The 18,940-nt window shown below is 38.7% G+C and overlaps 1 protein-coding gene across 3 annotated transcripts in view; it reads right to left on the bottom strand.

Moving 5' to 3' along the window:
- Positions 1-16,427, bottom strand: part of olfm1b (olfactomedin 1b) — a 34,068-nt gene extending 17,641 nt beyond the window's left edge. The window contains exons 1-4 of one of the 3 annotated variants that reach the window (XM_079846773.1): positions 15,926-16,427; positions 3,923-4,072; positions 3,138-3,293; positions 167-386 (exon numbers count right to left, since the gene is read on the bottom strand). In XM_079846773.1, coding sequence (XP_079702899.1) covers positions 167-386; positions 3,138-3,293; positions 3,923-4,072; positions 15,926-15,991 — 592 coding nt within the window. In that variant the 5' untranslated portion in view covers positions 15,992-16,427. Of the gene's footprint in view, positions 1-166; positions 387-2,112; positions 2,631-3,137; positions 3,294-3,922; positions 4,073-5,245; positions 5,925-15,925 lie in introns of those variants that run through there. The other 2 variants (XM_079846772.1, XM_079846774.1) reach the window with 2 other exon arrangements.
- Positions 16,428-18,940: the final 2,513 nt, after the last annotated feature.

Here is an 18,940-nt window from a genome sequence, read left to right as displayed (position 1 = left end):
AAATTAAAGTATTTTGTGATGATCAACATTATGCCATAAATGTTGTTGATTTAGCTTATTGTTTACACTCGGAATTCCAGAACGAATAAACAATGTTAATTCAGGATCATGTCCTGCTTGCTTAAACCATGTTGAGAAAACATTAGTTTGTGTATGTGTGTCTTACCGAGCTTCTGCATGCATGCGCGTAGCCGCTCCTCCAGGCTAACCACGCGGGAGTGCAGGTCGTCGTAGTCGTAGGCTCCCATCTCCTGCTGGAGGAGGCCGAGGCTGGCCGTCAAGTTCTGCACCTCCTCCTTAAACTGCTGGACCAGCCGGGCGTCAGCCTTGTACTCCTCCAGCACGGGGATTAGCGGACGCAGCTCCGCCATTTTTGCCTTTATGGCCTGCAAATACGTAATGTGGGAAAGTTGGAAAGTCTGGCTTGCTTGTACACTGTGAAGCCTGTCTGAACCCTTGCTGTCTACACTGGTTTCAACTGTCTTGATGTTGAACAGTGTTGTACGTGAAGGTGTGTTCATCAATCTGTGTGTTCGTTCATCTGGAAACTCTTAAAAGTAAATGTTTACAGCAAATGATTTTTTTTACACTATATATGCCCCAAAGTATATGGACACCTACACACCACATCAATATGTGTTTTCATTTCAGAACCATTAGCATTTATAATGAGTTAGTTATTCTTTTGCTTGAATAACAGCTTTGAGTCAATCCTCCGGGAAGGTTTTTCTAGATTCTGGGATGTGGATGCGGTGATTTGCTCCTGAGCATCAGTGAGGTCAGGTACTGTTGGATGAACGCGAAAGATCTTCTTTGTGCAGGTGACATGCAAGTTTCGTCCATGTCAGACAACTAGATTAATAAAAAAAATTGAATCTCGCTAGAGCAAAAACGGACCCCTTCTTCTATAGATGCTTGTGAAAAAGAAGTGTGCTTCAAATTTGAAAATAATATATTTTTTTAAGATATGCAGATATTGCAGATGTTTCTTAACACACTTTGAACTTTGTAATGCTGTCAAAAGTTTTACTTTTTTAAATTTGTTTTAATAGTCTTTTGTTGCGCTTTAAAGAAGCACTTGTTTTGATGTGTTGCATACGAAAGCACATGTAAAGTACTTGATTACTGATAACGTGTTTTTTGATATTACTCTTAAGGTGATTTTTTTTTAATGTACAAAATTGCAATTTCCTCATAACAAATGTGCAATAATTACAAATATATTTAAATACATGACTTACAAGATTCAATGGAAATTTCATTAAAGTATCTTTTAGTTTACCAGTGCTTGACAGTACATTCGGCAGAATTATTTAAGCACATTTCAAATACTATAGAAATAATTATGAAATTACATATAAAGATGTACTTTGGGTTTGGGTTTAAATTTACATTTACATTTTTCATTTAATTGCAATTAACATGTAATTCAGTGTCCAAACTCATTACATTCAGTCCGCACTTAAGTATATTCCTTTAAAGGTGTATTATTTCCATAATATACTCTTTTCAAAAGCTTTTTTTATATATACATTAGTGATGTTGTAGATTAAAATCCTTTAACTAGATGTCCACATACTTTTGGCCATGTAGTGTATGTACTAGTGCTTCAAAAAAAGTTGAACCAATATGTTGATCTGTAGAACTTCTAAGCTTTTTAAAATGTTCTTATAGCAATGAACCATTAAAAATATTTATTTTTAGAAGCGTGTGTGGTCCTGGTGCTACGTTATGAAGACAAAATGTCCCCACAAAGATGGCAATATCCGAAATCCTTGTCCTTGAGGGGACATTTTTTGGTCCTCGTGAGGAAAACAGCTTATAAATCATACTAAGTGATGTTTTTTGAAAATGTAAAAATGCAGACCGTTTTCTGTGATGGATAGGTTTAGGAATAGAGTTAGGGTTAGGGGACAGAATAGATACAGTTTGTACAGTATAAAAATCATTATGTCTATGGAAAGTCCCCATAAAACATGCGTATGTGTGCGTGTGTGCTTGTAGAGCCAGTGAGAGACCAGAGGCCGAGCTGCAGTAAAACTATTGAGATTCGTATAAAAATGATAGATCTACAAACATTTATCGACGAAATGAAGCGCTCTGAACACGGTAAACAATTGAGAAAAGACTTTATTAGTTATCGTTTAGAATGCAACAGCAGAAAGGGACACATGCTGAAATTACAACTCACATACAACAATGTGATGTTAAGATTAAATTCCTTACTTCAAAAACGCATATTACTTCAAAAACCAAAGATTCATAGTGACAAATAATAAGAGGAATAATAATAAAAAAAACTTAAGCAATACTAGCAAAGATGAGATAATAATGGTAATAGTAGTAGTAGTAGTAATAATAATAATAATAATAATAATAGCAATATATCAATGAAACTAAATAATGTAGATCATATAAATAAAACGTAACAATTCTTTAGAGTAGCATGCAGGAGGAGATCTGATTGGTGGTTGGATAAGGGAGGGGGAGGAGTGTTTCTTACAGCTAATGTCGTATAGAATATGAGAATCGTGACATAAACAGCATGATTGACGCCCACTTCAGCCAATCGTGGGTTAGACCTGCCTCTTCTGGCCTCTGGCTCTCCTATCATGTCTTTATAGTTAGCCCTGCAAGCAAGAAACAACACACTCAGCACAGGGAGCTAACTCGCTAACCTATCTATCACATTCACGTGCTCTCACAGTCACACACGCACACGCTCATGTACTTGCACACGCACGCTTGTGTTACAGAGTGCAAACAATATTACAGTCCATGCATGTGTCACGATTCAAGTGTGTGTCACGGGACGTTTTGATTATGGTACATTATAGAAACTGAAATGTGCAGATCCTTTATTATTGTTTAATTATAGTTGAACTTTTATTATATTTGTATGATAGTAAATGTACAAATGAATCTACAAAAAAATGCAAATATTACATTTGCACAAAAGTTCACTAATTGTTTGGATGGAGTCAGACAGGTCTGCACATTTCACAAAAATCATACAAGCATTTAAGGTGTGCATGCAGTCTGTAGTGTGTGTGTGTGTGTGTGTGCTGTATCCATATGGGCTGATGTGTGGATTCATGTGAAATATGTGCATTGCTTGCATTTAATTGTGTGTTTACCTTGTATTGCTTGGCGATGTTTTGTTTGTGGTTCTCTTCCACCTGCCTGAATTTGGTCTCCAGGCCACGGAGTTGATCTTCCATCTTCACCACGTACTGCAGGTCCCTCTGGGTCCGCTGGTCCAATACTTGGATTGATTGCGTCATGTTTTGCACCTAAAAACACACACACACACGCACAAGCATACAGTTACTAGAGATATATTATCAAAATTGAAATTATACATGTATGTGTATGTATTAGAGCTGTCAAATGGACTAATCGCTAATCTAATAAAGTTTGTGTTTATATAATATATATGTGTGTACATACATATGTTTTTTCAAAACATTTTTTCCCCCAGATAATTTAACACAAGGTGCTATTTGGACCATTTAATAAAATCATGTTTGAGATCATGATAATCTCGTTTTCAAGAAACGTCTAAATGTAAGTACTCTAAAAACATCCATAAATAATGAATCTAGTGACCTTCAGAAAACTAGCGAGCTCTACTCCACGTCTGCTAATCATCTGATGTGTCGGAGGAGTTGCATCATTGTCTCTCTGAGGAAAGGCTGTTTGCCTCTGCTCCGGCCGTGTTCCAGAGGAACTCATTAACTCTGTGTGTTTGTATGTGAATGATACTGTAGTCTATGAGTCGTTAGGCTCATGCCTCTAGGTCACTTTGATCTCTGGAGGAAAACTCTGGTTGTCATAGATTCGGTGTTTGTGACAACTTTGCATTAAAGGTAACGTGATGCCCAAGGGCAATGCAGTAGAGCTTTATGGGTCGGGGGGTCACCTTCTCCAGTAGTTGGCGGAGTTGTTTGGTGCGGGCGTCTCTCGAGCACATGGTCTGCTGAGGTGCAACGACCGTACACACACACCTGCCCTCGCTGTCCTGAGCCGAGCTGTACACCTGCCATGACTCCTCTGGGTTAGCGGGTAAAACCTGTGAGAGAGGAGAGAGAAAGAGAAAAGTGATTTTACCAGTAATACAACATCTAAAGGTTATAGTCTCATTTATAATCCCATACTCATTTGCATTACAAACACTTGACACAAGATTACACTAGACCACATCTGCTCATGCCACATCAGATCAGACCACGCCCATATCCACACCCACCAATCAGAATGCAGCAGGGTTACATCTACTACCAGGAAGACAAACACCAGTTTCATTCACACACACAGTTTTATGGTTGTATTTGACTGACAGCTGTTAGAGTGAAGGGATCTTGTCCCGTTCAGCTGTGCCATTCTTGAACTTGTGTTACAGATCCAGATCCGATCACAGTGTGTGTGGAGCTGGTGAGAGTGAGGAACAGATGGAGGATTGATGAACATCCGCTGATGCGGGTCTGGAGAGTCCTAAATCTCCAAACCAATGGTGCACTAATGGAATATTACCACACTGCAAATAGACTTTGATTATAACCGCTTTGCAGTCGTTTCATGTTATATTTGTTCATATTAAAAGTACAAATGACAGAACTATAGAAGAACTACACAACTGCGTTTTTAAATGTTGGTGATATACTTTGTTCAATTCAGCTATGCTGTTTTTGAACACAAGAACGTTCTCACACAAGACCCAGATAAGACGTTGTGTCAAGTTTGACTTTTTAAAGCTTGCTTTCAGACCTCTACTCTTTGAATGCACTGCATCTCATTCTAGTGCAATCGCAAAAAAAAAACAAAAAAAAACTTTGGTTCAGCAGTTTTTGTTCATTAAAATCAAATAAAAAAGTTTAATAGGGCGAAATAGAACACTCATATTCGAAACGACCACATTACAAATTTGAATATGTATGAGCTAAGCTTTCGAAATTCCAGGGTATCACAAGCAAGCATGTCTGTGAACGCCACTTTCTGAAAACGAGAAAGAACGCACAAGACCCGCTCCATTCGAAAATTAAAATAAAAGAATACTACAGAATTCATAAGAATCACGCCCCCGTGTGAACGCCCCCTTAAATGTCGACAAAAAACGCGGAGTTGATTCGCGCTGCTGTATGCGCGAATAGATTTTTTTGTTTTTCTTCACATGTTGAGTTAATTGCTTAATATCTGAACTTTTCATTTGAATTTTCATTTGAAAGGAAAATAACCCGACACTTACTCCTATACTCCGGTCCGGATAGCCGCCCTGCGCCGCGGTCAGCTTGGTGGTGTTGAGCCCTACCAGTGATGGCAGAGTCTGGGACATCCAGTTGGTGATCATGGCCATGGTGCTGAGCACCACACCGATCTTCAGCAAAGGCACCGACATCTCTGTGCGCACTGACCCAAACTCTCATTCTACACAAGCCACCCGGGAACCGTAACGGCGAGCATCGCTGCCCGTGAGCGCCTCGTGCATCACCATCATCCGCATCATCTCCTCTAACGGTCCCGGTTCGGACGGTCTCAGGGTGCTCATCTTGATTTATGCCGTTGGTTAAAAGGAGTCCGGTGTGGTTAAAGTAACGGAAACCGAGCAGTTTTGACCCTCTTCTCCGCGCTGGTCCCGTCTGGTGTCTTTTCTGTTATCCAAGCCTCTTTTGTGTGCGTTCACGCCCTTATTGGTCCGCCTTCCCAACGCAAGTGAATTACTATGGATGGATTACAACTGCACACGCCGACCGCTCTCCGTGGATGAGAAAGGAGGCGGCGCCACGCGCTCCTATATAAGCCCCTGTGCTCACGAGACGCGCCATCAGGGATTTGCACTTGGCACCGGATCGCGTTAATGGCCCGATATTGTCATAGCCACGCGCACAAGGTTGTAAACGAAACATCCCAATGTCACGCTCCACTCCGGGTCAACGGGAGTGAATAATGATCACATTTCTCTGGCGCTCACCCTTATACTATCCTCCCATTATAACCCTTAACTGTCACCAGTTTGCAAATTATACAAAGACATATTTTCGCGGCACAGTCTTGAGGTTCTTTTCATTCTTGCGCCACCAAAGTTGTCTTTAAGCATAGTTAAGCATCAACTTAAAAACAAAACAAAAAAAAAACCCTTTTTTTAAACAAAACACCTAATGTTTTTATGTGTGGTATATTTAAATCTGGTATATTTAAACGCTACTTCTGTTCGCGAGCGTCTATTTTGTAACGTCACATGTTACTGAGACGTTTGAAATTTAAACACACAGCTAAAGGGTTATTTTAAAAAGCACCCTGTAAAAGTCAATTTTATCAGTGTTTTTCAGAAATAGTAGGCTAACTGAAAAGAAGTGTCACGAGACATCAGAGACATAGCCTATTTCTCATATAGCTTAAACAATTAAATAAAGGGAAACATATGGAGCATATGTGGTTGTAATATCTTTATTGTAGTCTTAAACATATGTAAATATCTGTCATGCACATGCGTAGACAGATTGTTAGTGAAAATAAATTATATTGAGAGACACACCATGCGCTCGTCCTACACATCCAGTGCCGCAAGTGCATTAACTCAGTTTGCATTAGAATGACTCTAGCGCCCCCGTGTTGTGATCGGCGGAACTTTGATGCAATAATACCGACTACTATCTGGCAGTATGACAGGACGAGCAGTGTGCAGTCTCATGCATCGCTTGGTTAACACCTATTGTTCACAGACCTAGACATGCCATGGCAGTGAGTAGTCGTGACACAACAAGAAGTGCAAAACGCGTCATTGTTAGATGTGCACGAATCCTGATACCAAAAATAATCACATTACATAAATAAGCAGAGGAGACCTGGACTGTTTGTCACACTTCTTACTCTAGTGAATATTTCTCAGGGGTAGTTTTATTTATTTCTATCATATTATTATTATTATTATTATTAGTAGTAGTAGTAGTAGTAGTATTACGTGTGTGGGTACAAGTAAGTAATCTCTCTCTCTCTCTCTCTCTCTCTCTCTCTCTCTCTCTCTCTCTCTCTCTCTCTCTCTCTCTCTCTATATTTTTATTTATTTATTTTTAACTCTTTTCCCTGGAAAAGAGATACAGTTCAGTGTGTATGTTAGCTTCATGCCCCCTGCAGTTGGGCATTTAGTCAAACTATAAGGGGTAAGTTGTCACAACAGGAACCTGCTGTTTAAAACATGATATGAAATAAGTATTGCTGAACAATGTAGAAGAAAGCATTCAAATTGAGTTTAAAATTATATATATAATTTAATTATATATATATATATATATATATATATATATACATACATACACAGACACCAATGTCCTGAGAATAGCCTAGTTCAGGATAGTTTTTACTGTGTTCACTTTAAAAAGTATTCTTATCTTATTTGTCTTTTAGTTTTTAAATACACCTAAAAGTTTTTAAATATACATTCTCGGTTGTTTAATAAATAAACCAGATTTTTAGTCTAAAATAAACTGCTATTTTGGATAAAAACATGAATATGTTAAAGGGATGGCACTTTACACAGACTGACCTTTTAGAGAGAGAGAGAGAGAGAGAGAGAGAGAGAGAGAGAGAGAGAGAGAGAGAGAGAGAGATTCAGGGAGTATCAGGCATCCAGTTGTGTCTCTGTCAGCATATCCAACCTCACTTTAATAAAACATCACACAGAAAACATCTAAAACACTGAATCTAGGGCAGATATTCTTTCCGGGCCTGTCACTGTCTATTACACATACACACACACATTTTGGTTTGCTTGTGGATCCGAAATGATCCGATCTTTCTGTACTGGTCTTAAAGGACCAGATCTGCCATCAATCATTCACTCTCACCTGTATGATTTCCGGTTTCCAGTAGAAAACAAAAAGAGTTATTTGTAACAGAACATCCAATTTCCATACAATGAAATTGAATGGTGACTAGGCAAGTTTAGAAATTCAGACCGACTTGAAATTTAGTGCACAAGTGGAATTGACTACTTTTATGATGTTTCTTTCTCATTTTTTAGAGCTCAACACTCGGAACAGTTAATACGGAAGTGAGCAGCTCACGTGCTCCACGAAAGAAACCAGAGGTTTGGAGCAACACGAATGTGAGTAATTGATGACAGTTAAATATCTTCTGGACATGGCCTCCCAGATAACACGTTTACAACACTGGTTGCATTTTGTGTGTGGGGAGATGGAGACAGACATAAAAGAGATGGAGTGAATGAATGATAGAGCCATAGAAACAGAAGGTCACTTCAGCACAAATCGCTTTGGGCTTGAATTTGTTTGGCCTTGAGATATCTCTGTGTGTGTGCCAATGAACAATGCAAATTGAATCACATTGGCTTGTTCTTATTTCAGATTAATGTGAAACATATCCACCGCACATAGTAGGAAGATGTTTTGCATAAAAATATTCAGCATTGCCTATTAGAACGCCCTCGATGTTTAGCTGACCTTGTGTCACGGCCTCGGACTTGGAACTGTCAAATAGACACTTATCTATAAATTAGTGTCCTCGGGGAGGTTGTTTTTCATGTTTGATGTAACATTTGGTCTTGTTAGTTCTCTGTAAACTCTGTGAACTTGACCATGTTAATTAAATACTTGTTTCCAACCTAGCTTTCTTTCTGGCTCTTGATAAAAGCTGACACTTTTTTAATTACAAAACTGTGCTAAATAATACTTTTCTATAAAGCAATTTTGGGCTAATGAATCAAACAATCAAAAGCAATGCCAAATGTCTATGTTGATTAATTTAATAAACATCAGGAATTTAAATGGGTTTTTTGGCTATTTCTCTCTACACACTATGACTAGAATTTAAATGACAACAACTTTTTACATCAAATAGATATTAGAAGATAAGACATCAAATAGATTGTGCTTGGATTGTGGTATTAAGCAGCGAACTGATCAAGACAGTTTAAGACCAGTCATGTTAAAGCTAAACCTTAAAGAGATAGTTCGTCCAAAAATGAAAATTATGCCACAATTTTTTCACCCTCGTGTTGTTATTTTTTTAGATATTTGAAGCTTGACAGCATCCGTTTACATTACATGCTGTTTAATTGGAAATGAGCAGCGTGAACATTCTAGCAAACATCTTCTTTTGTGTTCAACAGAAGAAAGTCAGTCACATGGGTTTGGAACGACATGAAGGTGAGTGGAGTACAAAATTGTTTTATTCGTTGGTGAACAGCTTCTTTAATCTGTATGTTCTTTACAAAAGCACATAGAAAAGCACTCATCTGTTGGGTCAGGTATATTGCTATTAATTCTGAAACAAGATGTGCAGTAAACGTCTAATATGAATGTTTTATAGCTGCGCTCAATTTTACTTAGAAGCAAAGACCGTAATCTCAAATTGGGATTCCCTTTAACACTGTTCTTTTTATCATCTTTAATAATTCATGTGTAGGCTGTGCAATTTCTGCAGCCCGCAGCAAAACCATAATATCCTGTAGATCAGGAGCGCTAGATGATGGTTGGTTCAGAGCGTAGCAGCAGAAACCATCTGAGCTGTCGGACAGAAGGAGAGCGTGGCAGCAGTAACTCATCTGTAATGGTCTACAGTAAAGCCTTCAGCTTCAGGCTGCGTGTAAAAAAACAGTCCAGCATGATATAAGTGATTTATCAATAGGTCTGAACAAGAGTGCTGGAGACCTCCTGAACGGTTCTGCAGTGTAGAGAGGAGGAGGAGGAGGAGAAGTTTTCTTCTTCTGAAACTTCAGATGCTCTGGCTGACTCTGGGCCCTGGTGCCCGTGGTACTGCAGAGGTGTTTGGAACGGAGCCCTGCTGTTTGAACATTTACTCTGCCCTTCCCCTGCGTTCTCCAAGCAGTCTGTTCTTCCTGCTGTTTTCAGTGCTAGTTCATAGAATATCCGTCTATAATTGCTTCAAAACATAGGGATTTATTTTGTGATTTAGAAAAAAACGATATCTTGGTAAATGGAAGGAGAGTGCTGTGTGTGTGAACAGATGGTAGATTTTTGGTATTTTCTTGAAGTGGTGTTTGACTGTGTAAAATTCACAGGCAAGATTCAAGGGTGTTTTGGGTGTTGCAATGCCCGATTACATGACTTGCCCACCGCGGCACCGCCCCCACTGTCGTTTTGCTTTTTTTTAAACACCATTTAGTTCAGTTGGACAACGGACGCTATAATTATAAGCTGAAAGCGTCTTCTCTGCTCCGTACAGCATGAGCTGCAGAATCGCAACACAGAGCAGCAGGAGTCAGATTTCACTGATCACATGACAAGAGTAAGGAGAGATGACTGACAGGACGATGGCGGAGGATTTGGTGCGCACCTATGGGGATAGAATTGTTGCATTATTCCCAATTAATAAATTGAGATTCACAAATAAATGTAAAGAGATTCACAAAAATGAATACAATTCACAAATAAATAGATTAAGATCCACAAATAAATGTTGAGAGTTTCACAAAAATTATTTAAAAAATCACAAATTAATTTTTTTTTTAAATTACAAATGTTTTTTTATGCAGTTTTATGTCACAAACACAACCCTGCCTTGCATTCATTTGAGAATCGTTTTCTGTGCATTTGTAAATCGTTTCCTGTGCATTTGTGAATCGCTTTCTGTGCATCGCTTTCTGTGCATTTGTGAATCGCTTTCTGTGCATTTGTGAATCCCAACACACATTTGTGGATTTTGAAACATTTCTAGCATCAAGACGTGCAGAAAAATCCACAAATAAGTAGACTCAACCCACCGCTACTTAAGCCAGTCAGATAACAGCCATTTACACAGACCAATCACAGCATATTTATTTGTGGATCTTAATCTATTTATTTGTGAATTTGATACATTTTTGTGAATCTCTTTACATTAATTTGTAAATCTCAATCTATTTATTTGGAATAATGCAACAATTCTATCCTGATGCGCCACAGATCCAGATCGTCATTGACAAATAGCTTATCTTGTAAAACGTGTGGTCAGTACTGCTCCCTAGACACAGAGTACACGTGATCACGAATTCGAAAATTAAAGTAAAAAGAGAGCGTGCATTCAAAAGTGATTTCAATATTCCAGATTCCTACAAATAATATATAATACCCCAGGGCAGGGGTGTCAAACTCAGTTCCTGGAGGGCCACTGTCCTGCAGAGTTTAGCTCCAACCAGCTCCAAAAACACCTGCCTGGAAGTTTCTAGTAATCCTGAAGACCTTGATTAGCTGGATCAGGTGTGTTTAATTAGGGTTGAAGCTCAACTCTGCAGGGTTGTGGCCCTCCAGGAACTGAGTTTGACACCCCTGCCCCAGGGTGTTCTGAATGGATGTTAGTGTATGGCGTGGTATTTGATTGCTTTGGTGTTTTGGGTGGCCGCCAGGGTTGTTGCTATGCTGCTAAAGAGTACTTAGTGATTGTTAGTGTGTTTTGAATGGTTGTAATTGTACTGCTTTTTGGTTGTTTTGGCTGTTTGCTGATGTATTGCTATGTTGTTACTGAAGACTCACTACAGTATTCTAGTTGGTTGCGACTGCGAGGTGGTTTCTAAGTGGCCTAGGTTAAAACAGCCTACCCAAGTGTCTACAAGACTATAATATCCTGGCCCCTATGTTTACAGAGAAAAACAATGGAAAAGTAGAGCAGTGGAGTGGAAATAACATGTTCTGTGTGCATCGACCCTTATGCATCTCTTTTTCTAAAACAATGAACACACACACACTTGCCCTTTCACAGTTCAGATGCTACAGATTATATGATGGACGACACAAGTGTAAAGACTGAGTGCATGCTGATGATAGATCTGTCTAGTGATTGATTGGAGAATTCAAGAAAAGTGTGTGTGTGTGTGTGCGTGTGGGTGCGTGTGTGTGTGATTGGATTGTTCGAGAGAAACAAAGAGTGTCAGGGGTGGTACAGTAAAATGCCATCATATAAACAACAGCTTGTGTTTCCTTTTCAAACGCACACACGCTTTCTTTTTATCTCCCTTTCATACTCAAAACCAGACACAATCGATTAATGGCAGAACCATTACTAATATGATAATTCTCCTTATCCACAGGCTAGATTATTCTCTTTTGTGAGACCACGGTGATGACCTTTATCTCCATGAAGGTGATAAGACCATAGAAGACGCGTATCTGTACCGTGGTATTCAAGAACAAATCTCATCCATTCTATAGCTGGGGGAACTGAGCATTTAGGATGTGGATACATTATCTATTTCTCTCTCTCTCTCTCTCTCACTCTCAATCTCTCTCTTGTTAATGGAAGTTTGAATGGATTCTACATTTGGACTTGGGCTACATACTGAAATACGATTAGGACATTAACACAAATTGAAAAGACAGCATAAGCAGCACTGGGAGCAGAAGCATCAGGCCCACTGAAACCCGAGGAACACGTGCCGTGCCAGAGTTATGAGCTAAGTGGTTAAAGCAAGAAAAAATATTCCAATAATGTATTTAATATTGGGAATATTCCAACTTGCATTCTGACCTAAATTATGGTACTGACTTTTAAAATGAGTTCATTTTAGACCTCATTCTGTCAAACATTTCTTTTTCCTTGGACACGGCAACCTTTTCACGAATATATGACTTGGCCTCGAAGACAGACGCAGGTAATCGCACGCGCTCAGTCGATCTTATTCACTGTCTGTTTAGGCTTAAGTGCAAATCCATGAAGCCTCTGTACAAATCACCATGATAAACAGTCTTGTTATCATTATTAACTTATTTGACATTCAATACACATGCACAAAGTTCAAAACAAGAAGGGCATGGCCTTGTGAAAAAAGAAAACACGCGAATATCGCGGTTACTTGCGTTCCTCCGCGATTGGCTTGTCAGTAGCGCGGTACTACAATATTGCGGTTATCGCGACAACCCTACTAGAGACTCTGTGAAATCACCATGACAAGTTTGCTTTCCTGTGTTGACGTATTTCTATTTAAAACAGAACATTTTGTGCGGGACATATCTAACACATAAATAAAGAGCTACCAGTTTATTAGGTCTAAGTCTTCTAAATTTATTCTTATGTCTCCTAGGACTTGAGCTTCTTCCTGCAATTCCTGTCAAACAAACTCAACGTCCTCCACTCAGTGTTGCTTTACATGATCACACGATGAGGGGGTCAGCTTGGATAATATTACCTACTCAATGCTTTTATATGTAGATTTTAGATATATTAAGCCCTCTAGAAAAACTGCTGGTTGGATCAATTTGAATCTAATCGATGGTTGGCGCATAACTTTGACAGTGGGAATTATGATGTTCCAACTTGCTTTCTGACCTAAATTATGTTACTGTCTTTTAAAATGAGATCACTTTAGACCTCATTCTGTCAAACTGTTACAGTTTTAGAACTAGTGAAGTGGGTGAACTGATGGTGGTGTTTAGGAAATCTGTAGTATACCAGCTGTTCTGTGGGTGGTGTAATGATCTTTTTTTATTGGTGGTGTTCAGTTTAGTAGATGTTCAGAGAGTGGGTTTTCCATTAAGGAGATGCTTTGTGGGCAATAAGGGGAGGCATTTTGGAGGTGTTTCATGATGGTGGGTGGTGTTTATTACGTGTACTGTGGGGGAATTGCTGAGCGGTGTTTAGGTTCTGCAGCTGTTACCGTTTAAGCATTCTCTGAGGGGTATTTACATTTAAGGAGAAGTTATTCGGGTGGTGTTCAGTAAGTCGTGTTTTATGAACGGTGCATGTGTTTGTAGGTGTTCAGGTGTGTTCTTCAACAGGTTCTTCAACTGTTCTTCTTATCAACTTTTCTCTCTACAGGGCTCTTGAGTTCTTATTATGGTTCTTTAAGATCAAAAAAGATCTTGAAGTCACATTATATAGCATATTGATGCGTGGTCCATTAAAGCATCACTACACTGATGGTTTTCTAAAGAGATAGAGGATAAAAAGCTCACATAGATTCTCCTTTGTACATTAGACTCCTTTTTTCGTTCTAATTGGAACCTTTATTTTTAAGAGTGTTGGGGTTATGTCCATTAACACGCCTGGAGGCCGGAACAGAACAGACAAAGAACTCAAATGGACCGCGTGACTACTCTCAACTCTGAAAGCCAGTTCAATTTCCATTCCACAACACAATTATCAAACCATGACGATTTCCTGAAAGTTTAAAACTAGATCACATTTATGCATGTTCTGGCATGCATTTGCTCACACCTGTGCTCCTAAGGTACTTCATGTATTTAATTTAACACTGACAGCAGAGCCAAATTGAATCCCAGAATGCTGTTCTACTGTGAAGAAACACTACTTTTCTATCTGTAGCTATGGGAAAGATGTTTGGATATGGGCTACCATGTGCATGTGTACTGTATATGTTCTTGCACGAGGTCTTCTTCTCTAACCCGGGTAAAGCTGAGCAAAATGCCAAATTGTCGCAGATTCAATGGGCCGTAAATCTCTGAGATGAGAAGATGACCGAGCCTCGTGGCAGTAATTGATGGGTTTGGCAGAGTCAGTTTGAGATTTACTTGCGCGCACATGCCGAGTAAGCATGCTGCCCCGCTGCGAGCCTAATGCAACATTTACACAGGCTGTACGGTTCACATGCTCATCCTTTCTGATCAATATGAAAATACATGCTACAGTGAGACGCTGGTTAAAGTAATAACTGAAGCGTGAAGAGCACTGTTTGCATATGTAGAAGCCAAGAACACTGCGCACTGGGGAATGTTAGTAAGACCGGCCAAATGCTCTCGAATTCTCTAGTGCAAAGCTCCTGTTTCTTTTTGTAACACTTTGCCATATTAGAGTCCATTTTAACAGGAGTGTACACAAGGGGAGATGCCATTTTTAATTTGACGTAAATGAAAATGAGGGACTTAGTAGATTTGACACGTTTAATTTTCACAAGCCATGTTGTGTGGTTTATTTCAGCGTTGCATTGACTGAACAATTAAAATCAAGGAAGAGGTACAATTTAACCCATTAAACTCTGTACATATACTATAACATCTTTTCATTCATGTAAAATGAAATATCACATCTATCCTAAGGTATATAGAAACAATTATGACCCAATTTGAAAAATGTATATATTCATTCCCCCTCTTTTTGATAATCATATAACCAAGACTTTTTCAAATCATTCCTACACTCTTTCATGTAATTGGTGTGGTGCTGACAATAGCAATGTGCAATTACAACTCCACAAAATATTTGGATTAATATTACTTAGATGGTCTCTCAAGGCCTTTAATAGCTCAAAAACATCCTTATATCAGGTTGATACTTAATGAATTGTACTAGTGTTTGAACTTGTGATACACTAAAAACATCCTTTAGGGTCTCAAGAGACACCAGTTATAAAAAATAAAAAAAACACATGCAAGTAAATGCAACATAAGATCTCTCTAGAGATACATTTTTGCTATATTTATTTAGTGTTTTTCTGCAATGTCTATTTTCCATGATCGATCTGACAACAAACAGAAGCAACATGATTGTATTGGATATCATTTTGGTCACATTTCTGAAAAGTGTATGACTAGTTTTTTGGTAAGATCTGCTGGATGGGGTTTGATTCAATTAGAAGAACACATTAAAAGCTTTCATTATTGTTATTTTTACACATGTGTAGACCCAAAACAAAGAATACAAAGTCAATCTCAACAGTAACTGATGATTAAATATACAGTAGCATGAATCCTAATATGTTATAATGAATGTTTCCTTTAATTGGGCTTTCTTGAGGCATACATATGTAAATCGTGCGCTTTTCTTGCAACTTGCACGCGTGCAGATTGTTTCTCGTGTTTGCTGTGAGCTAATGAGTATAACCGTGGACTCTCCATATCTCTCCGCTTGTAATCCCGTCTATTAATCTCTTTTTTACAGTAATCTGGCTAATTCACCGCAGTCTGATCTGTGTTCGATGTGTGTGTGTGTGTGTGGGAGGTAAAGATGGCGATAGACCTACTTGCGTGAGTTCCGTACCCATCAGCACCAGCACGATGAGACTCAAGAGCTTGTTCACGCGCTGCATCTCGCGCCTCCGCTCGCTCGGACTCGCTCTCGCATGCAGATCCGGTCCACCCGCTCGATGATGCTCTCTCCTCGCTCCTCTGTCCCCGGTCACTCGCTTCTCTTTCTTTCGCTCTCTTCTCAGCAACAGAATGACAGAGAAACAGAACTCGGTCTCGCGCAGCCGTCTCTGGGCATCTCGCGCGCGGAGCGTCGTCTCACGCCTCCCGTTTTCTCCCGTGTGTCTTTCTGCCTCCCCGACCGTCGACTCCTGTCCCCGTTAGATTAGCGGCTCTGGAGGTTTAGCGTCACGCAGGGTGGTCTGGTTAGCCCAAAACTTTGTGTGTATCGCGATGTGTGAGGCAGAAAGATTGGGGAGTGCGAGCGCGAGCTGTCCGAGGTGCTGAAACCGGATGTGACATGCTGCGCGCGTGGGAAATTCAACGGGGATGCGGGAGAGGAGGAAGAGCTAGACTGAGTTAATTGGTAGAACCTTGCGTGGCGTCAAAACAGTCTGACTACACTTGTGAGAAATGTTTTTTTTTTCTGAAAATGGTGTTTAAATTGAAGGATACAAAGTATTTCTGTCGAAATTAGATGTGTATGTTTTCTGAAGAAACTCTGGTCGTTGCCAGGGCGTTGCTATGCGTTTGCTAAGATGTTCTTTGTGGTTTTGATGTGTTTATGGGGATAAGATTTCTTTTTTTTTTTCTTTTTTTTTTCTTAATATTTAGCAAGGATTCCTTAGGTTTCTATTCATCGAAGAATCCTGGGAAAAGTATTGTAGTTTCTACAAAAATATTTAGCAGCACAGCTGTTTTCAACATTGATGATAATAATAATAAATGTTTTATGAGCAGCAAATCAGCATATTATAATGATTTCTGAAGGATCATGTGACACTGAAGACTGGAGTAATGATGCTGAAAATTCAGCTTTTCATCACAGGAATAAATTAGATTTGAAAATTAGTTAAATAATTAGTTAAAATGTAATAATATTTAACAATATTAATGTTTTTTACTGTATTTTTTTGTCAAATAAATGCAGCCTGGGTAAGCTGAAGAGACCTAAATATATATAAGAAACATTTAAACGTTTTTAAATGATAAAACATCAGCTATACCGTTCCACTAAACATTAAAGTTACAAGTCATTGAGCAAAAATGAAGAAAATTAAAGTCATTTCTGAGAAAAGATGCTGCAACATTTGTCAAGATGCCACTTGAATTGATGTTTTATCATCTTTGCAATAACATTCAGACATTTTAAGTGTCCAATATATTTTGGGGCCACTCTAGGTGTGGGGAGACATGCAGGAGTAAGTTGTGGTCAGTTAAGCCTGGAAGATTTATATTATCAATAGCCAGTCCTATGCATTATTGATTGGTGTGTGGAAGCCATTACAGCAAATTTATATGCATTTTTTTTCCACGGCAGAAACCACGAGTAATGTGTTCAGCCTGTATAAGACATTCAGACTAGCAACAGTGTAGATAATATATTGAGGTGTTTAAAAATATGATTAAATATTAATATGATTCATATCAGGAGCACAGTTTTCAATGTAATTATGAGAAGGCTGCGTTTTATGATTTCAGTATAAGCATTAATGATTCAGTTGTTTCAATGCTTGTTGCTGCTTACAATAACAGCAGGTGCTTTTCTCATGACTCTGACTAAATCTGTTCATGTCTTTGTGACCAACAAAAAGATTTGCAGAGCGTAAAATCTGTATTGATCTATTTATTGCATGAGAAAATGTAAATTTATAAATTTTGAATATGAAAATTGTGCAAACAGATACATTTTTCCATTAATCTTCAGTGGATGATTTCTGTCGCTGCATTTTACAATATTATCGCCTCTCTGTGAAAAGGAACTTCTCTTATATTATCATCGCAGTGAAAACTGTTGATTTCAGGTTCACACAATGTGCTCAATTAGACAAGCCTGGCTATCCACTTTGTTTGCCTGGGCCGGTTAGATGACTTAATGCCAAAACGTTGAGTGACGTCACCATTCAGACATTTGGCAGCAAATTAATTCATTTAATTAATGCATTTATTTGAGGTTCTGTTGCTGAGCAACACACCTGCTTGCTCACTGGATCATCTATTGATATTGGTTGTGCAATGAGAAAATTAACATGTCATTGATACCCAGTGATGAATGTATACTTCAGTTTAGGGTGAGGATGTTGAGAACATGTCGCATGAAAAATAACGTCCATTTTAGATCTCCATGTGGTGCACATTGAAATCATATTATTTTTAACATGGCTCATTATGATGACACAATGTATAATGAGCACGATGTCTGACAATCTGCATAAATTCTGGTCCAGTGGCTCTGCTCTAGTTGCTACAAAGTGCATTTTAAAGATGTTATGCTGAAAACATCAATACAATGATTGGTTCTTCAACAGAAATACTTTATAATTTCACTCTGGTGTCTTTTAAAAAAGATTTAGTTTCCTTGTGGACTGATTAATAACCCGTTGACCTTCCAGACGTCCCAGACTGTCTTTATATTGCATTAGTAACTCTGGTACCATATCCAGTGTAATTCATAGACCTTTCACATGAATTATCAATTATTTAGTCTGAAGGTGTAAACAGTTTCACATATGGAGGTGCAAAGAGATTCAAATTCTGCTTGTAAGACCAGCTGAAATTCATCTGCATTGCAACCTCATGTCACTTTGGTTATCATGGGTTTGGTTAGACATTTCACCTTATTCGTTAAAGCGTCCTTGTTTTATTCATGCAATCTAACATTTAGAGCAGTTATAAGGTTGGGAAGCATGACTTCGGGCTACTAAATTGGAGTGTTAACCAGGATGCTTTCATTCTTTCACTCTTTTTCTGACCTCTGATGTCTTGCCGTGATGCAGAAAAACTGTAATGATCTCTCTCTGTGGCTTTGAAAGATTTACTAAAACCAGTTTTTCCCTGTAGAAATGTCAATA

The sequence above is a fragment of the Squalius cephalus genome, assembly GCF_949319135.1.
Source record: "Squalius cephalus genome assembly, chromosome: 17".
NCBI lineage: Eukaryota > Metazoa > Chordata > Actinopteri > Cypriniformes > Leuciscidae > Squalius > Squalius cephalus.
The sequence above is the reverse complement of the archived record's forward strand: the minus strand, read 5'-3'. Positions and strand labels throughout refer to the sequence as shown.